The sequence below is a fragment of the Plasmodium reichenowi genome, chromosome 8, assembly GCF_001601855.1.
Source record: "Plasmodium reichenowi strain SY57 chromosome 8, whole genome shotgun sequence".
Classification (NCBI taxonomy): domain Eukaryota; phylum Apicomplexa; class Aconoidasida; order Haemosporida; family Plasmodiidae; genus Plasmodium; species Plasmodium reichenowi.
In genome coordinates this window covers 775,888-781,240 of record NC_033653.1, presented here as the reverse complement: position 1 = coordinate 781,240, position 5,353 = coordinate 775,888, and the positions used below count along the sequence as shown (strand labels likewise).

The 5,353-nt window shown below is 20.0% G+C and overlaps 3 protein-coding genes across 3 annotated transcripts; 2 read left to right on the top strand and 1 right to left on the bottom strand.

Annotated features, from left to right (window-relative positions):
* Positions 1-678: 678 nt before the first annotated feature.
* PRSY57_0821400 (mediator of RNA polymerase II transcription subunit 7, putative) lies at positions 679-1,380 on the top strand (the record flags this gene model as incomplete). The annotated part of the gene is made up of 1 exon (XM_012907153.2): positions 679-1,380. One exon carries the CDS (start codon positions 679-681, stop codon positions 1,378-1,380), a length of 702 nt encoding a protein of 233 aa, XP_012762607.2.
* Positions 1,381-1,827: 447 nt separating this feature from the next.
* Positions 1,828-3,698, bottom strand: PRSY57_0821300 (mitochondrial ribosomal protein L4 precursor, putative; the record flags this gene model as incomplete). Its single annotated transcript, XM_012907152.2, has 2 exons — positions 1,828-1,955; positions 2,132-3,698. The coding sequence occupies 2 exons, from the start codon at positions 3,696-3,698 to the stop codon at positions 1,828-1,830; spliced, it is 1,695 nt and encodes a 564-aa protein (XP_012762606.2).
* A 570-nt stretch (positions 3,699-4,268) lies between these two features.
* PRSY57_0821200 (hypothetical protein) lies at positions 4,269-5,014 on the top strand (the record flags this gene model as incomplete). The annotated part of the gene is made up of 4 exons (XM_012907151.2): positions 4,269-4,340; positions 4,518-4,603; positions 4,698-4,755; positions 4,907-5,014. 4 exons carry the CDS (start codon positions 4,269-4,271, stop codon positions 5,012-5,014), a joined length of 324 nt encoding a protein of 107 aa, XP_012762605.1.
* Positions 5,015-5,353: the final 339 nt, after the last annotated feature.

Sequence of the window (5,353 nt, the reverse complement as noted above, 5' to 3'; positions counted from 1 at the left end):
AAATGAATAAAACCATCCACCAATTTTATGTAGAAATGTTATATAAATAAATAAATAAATATATATATATATATATATATATATATATATGTATATTAAATATTTATATATTTATGTATCATTCATATAATTATATGATGAGTGCACAATAAAAATATCGTTAACTTTAAAAAAAAATTAAATAATAAATATAAATAAAATAAATATATATAATATATATATATATATAATATATATATAATATATATGTTTGAATAGATTTAATTTATTATATATTATTTTATTATATGTTATTTATTTTTTATTTTTTTATGATTAATTTAAAGATAAGCCTTATGTAATATTGCATAGGTATCTATATAAAAAATATATATAATATAAATGAAGCAGAAAAATTAAAGATATAAGTATTAATACATCTATTTTGTTATATTATATATTACATACTATATATTATATATTATATATTATATATTATATATTTGTTTATTTGTTTATTTTTTTATTTTTTTATTTGTTTATTTTTTTAGATCTTTTCATACTATTATATATAAAATACCTTTAAAACCCTATTTAAATTAACATTCGTTTTATTAAATGTAGCATAATATATTTTAATTTAATTTATTTTAATTTAATTTAATTTTGTTTATTTTTTTGTTTCTTTAAAGTGTTAATATGACGGATGAAAATTACGTTTCCGGGTATCCCCCACCTCCGTACTACTATAAAGAATATCAAAGTGTCGATATTAAGAAACTCATGGAAATGAGTAATTTTAAATCTACTGATGAAAAATCGTTTTTAGAACACATGAAAAATTCATATGACGTTATATACGACGTCGATACAAATACATATATAAAAAATATAGAAAGTATTGATAATATAAAAAATTGTAATTTTATAATGGGAAGACCACCACCATTACCATTAAGAAGCAGCTATAATGTTTTTGGTATGGAATATGAATTACAAAGAAATATCGAAGAATTAGATTCTGATGAAATATTATATGATGAAAAAAAAAACCTAAAGGAAGAGTTTATTAGATTATATAAAATATATAAAGAAACCTTTTTTTTTTTATTTGATGATATTGTTAATAATAGAAAAGATGATAAATCAAAAATTAAACACCTAACCAAAATTCATGTTAATTTATTCCATATATTAGCAAAATTAAGACACTACCAAACAATTAATAATATTATTAATGTTCTTAAAATACAACTGAAAAAAAGACAAATAGCTATTGATAAAATGAAAATAAGTCTCCTCAATGTATATCAATATATAAATTTTGTACAAACAAATTATGCAAATAACAAAATGATTAAAAATGAAGAGAACCAGGAAAAAATAAACAAAAAAAAATAGTAAAAACATGGAACGAATGAAAATAAGCAAATGAACAAATAAATAAAAAAAAGAAAAACATAAACATAAACATAAACATGCATACATACATACATACATACATACATACATACACACATATATTTATATATATGTATATACACATAATTTTTTTTTTGATAATATATATTATATATAACATTATTTATACAACATGAAGATGCAAATTTTATTTACGTACCTTTTTATATTTTCTATTTATTTTTATTTTTTTTGTGTAAAGAAAAAAAAAAAAAAAAAAAAAAAAAAAGAAAAAGAAAAAGAAAAAGAAAAAGAAAAAGAAAAAGAAAAGAAAAACTCATTTAAGAAAAATAAATAAATATATACATATATACATACATATATTATATATATATATATATATTTTTAATTATGTATAATGCATAGTTATTATGTCATTTATACAATTTAATCCTTTGTATCTTCGAAATTAATGTTTTCTAATTCGTCCGCATTTATATCGTTCACACCTTCATCATTGTATATATCATCTTCATAGTGTTGCTCAGATTGTACGTTATCACCCTTTTCTAAACCTATCAAAATACAAAAAAAAAAAAAAAAAAAATAAAAAAGCAACATTGATGAATACAACACATGTATTAAATGTGTACACACAAATATGCACATATATATATATATATATATATATATATATATATATATATATATATATTTATATATATATATTTTATTTTATTTTATTTTTTACCTCCTCGTAAAGAAGACAAACTTGATATACCAGCTAAATCCTCGTCATCATTCAATATTTCATCAAGCATGTGAAAGTGTTCCTCATAATCGTTATCCTCATGAGGGTCATCATCCACATTAAATAAATATTCATATTTTATATATTCTGGTACAGGATCATTACACTGAAATTTCGTGAGAATAAAATTTTTATATGGATCATGCTTTTTGACTTTTAGAGCACCTTTTATATCACTTGACCATTTCCATTCTTGAATTCTTTTTTTTAATGTCTCTTTATCAAATTTAGAAAAATTGTTTCTTTTTTTTTTTTCTAACCATAAAAAATTCCAGTTTTTCACTTTTTCTGGTATTGGTGCTTGGGTATTATTAGGAGTTGCATAGGTAGGTAGCCATTTCATTTTATATGGATAAATTTTTAATTCGTATATAATATTTTTTAAAGCTTTATATGTGAACACAACATATCTATATTTTAATAAATTATAAATATTAACTCCTTCTACATTTTCTCTTTTTACACTTGCTATATTAGCACATGCCCATAAAAAATTATCATTCACATCTGTTTTCCCCTCATGAACTAGTAAAGCACTATTACAATTCTTTCCTAGAATATTTCTTAAATATTTTACAGTATATTTGGTTTTATGAGATTTAATTAAAAAGTTATCAACAACTTTTATTTGATCTTGAGCAAATTTTGCTGATAATAATATTTTCATACCTTTCCATAAAAATTTCCTATTTATATTAGTTTTTTGATCAAAAGGTCTTATAGGATGATTTTTCACACCTAAATATCGACCACATGTTTTTCTCCAATTCATTCTTGCTTTACCACTCTTTTTTTGACTTCGATATTTTTTAGTACTACCTGGCCATTCCCATTTATATAATTGCATTCTTTCAGTATAACCAGCTAGAGCCGTCCTATAAAAATAATAACATTTATGTAATATATCTGATCTTATTGGTAATCCAAAAATATCGTTCGGAACACTTATATATTTTATATTATCATCGTTTTCATCTGCTTCAAATTTATATATCGGAATTTCTAATTTACTATTAAAACCAACAGCAGGAAAACTCCAATTATTTCTTAATAATGTTTTTATATCAATAATACATCCCGGTCTTCTTATAATTGGCTCATCATCAATATGAGCAAAATGTTTTGGTCTTTCAAAAAGAAATTTATATTCATCACATACGGATATATCATCATCCACATTTATTTTATTATTCTCTTTAATTTTAATATCATTATTAATATTACATGCTACTTCTTTATTCATAACTTCAATGTCATTTTCAGAACACTCTTCATCCTGTTCTTCTTCTTCTTTCCTTTCAATTTTCCATTCATAATTTTTTTTTTTTTTTTCTATGAAATCACCTGAACAAGTCATAATTTTTTTCTCATCATTTTTTTTTGTGTGTGTATTATTTTTCCATATATATTTTTTCCTTAAAGCGAAAGTTGTTAGTTTTCTTGTTTGAAATAATGGAGCATGCCAGAAAAAGGAAATATTCTTTGTCAGTTTATTTGTTAAATGCATATTTTGAATAACAAAATAAAATATAATGGTAATATATTATATATATATATTATTATTACTATGGTGTATTACATGGTATTAAGATACAATATATGGGCTAGATTTATATATTATAAAATCATTTTCATATATCATATAAGTCTGAAGAATTTAAAAAATTTTTCTAAAAGTTAATATAATATAATATAAATATATTTACTACTTTGAATAATATTAAGGCATATGCTTGTATACAAAATTATAAACATTACAAAGTATTTTTGCAGGAGCGCCGTAATATATATATGCCATCCTCATAAAGCATAGTTATGAAAAATATAAATATAAATAAATAAATAAATAAATATATATATATATATATATATTTATATGTATGTGTAAATGTAAACTACACATATATAATATTTATCTATTTCATTTTATTTTTTATAAACCATATAGTAATTTAATTATGCTAAATTATAGAATCTTTTATTAAACGACTGCATGAAACAAAGAAAAAAAACAAAAACATGGAAATTCACTTATAAGATACAGAATGTTAACTTTAATTCTTTATATATCTAAATTATGATAAAACTATTTCAAATTAACAAGCGCTTTATTTATTGGCCACCTAAAAATAAATTAAGGACATTAAGGGTAAAAAGTTTTTTTTTTTTTTTTGTAAATATAAATAAAAAAAAAGATAAATAAATAAATATATATATATATATATATATATATATATATACATATGTGTATATGACTTATATAAAGTATTTATATATATTGAATACCTTAATGATAAGATATTATTTATTTATTTTTATACTTTAGTTCCCATCAGGGAAAAAAAGTTTCATTTTTGTGGGTAAGAGAGACGAGGATGGTAAAGAAGAACCAGTATTATGTTTCGTGGATAAGTAAAAAATCAACAAATAAATAAAAATAAAAATATTATATATATGTATATATATATATATGTGTATATTTTTTTTATTCACCTTTATCTTGTAGCCAAAATCAAAAATTGACGTGGATGAATGAAGAAGAAGTTTTAAATTTCGAAAAATTGGTAACAAGAAAAGAAATATATTATAAATACAACGAAAGTGAATTTGTATAAATATTATATTTATATTAACATATCAAAATGAATATATAAATGTATATATATATATACATTTATATATATTATATACATATTACATTTTTTCTTTTTCTAGATGCCGAGATTGGACAGCTATTTTTCTTTATATATACAAAAAGCACAAAAAGTAAATGAACAAAATATGCAACTGATTGAAGAAATGCACAAAACATATCATGAGTAATGAGTAATGATAATAACGTCAAACCTTAAATATTTAATAATTACAAACATAATAATATATCCTTCACAAGTCTTACCAAGGATGTATATATATATATATATATATATATATATATATATATATTTATTTATTTATTTATATTTATTTATATTTATTTATTTATTTGGGTTGATTACAACCATCTATTTTTTTTTTAATAAAATGTAGCACATTTTTCATGCAAGTAACCATTTTGATAAAATAAATTAAATCATTAATTATATACATATATATAATATTTTTTTTTTATTTTTTTTTTGTTTATTTTATATGTAACATAAAAAAGATAATAATATAGGA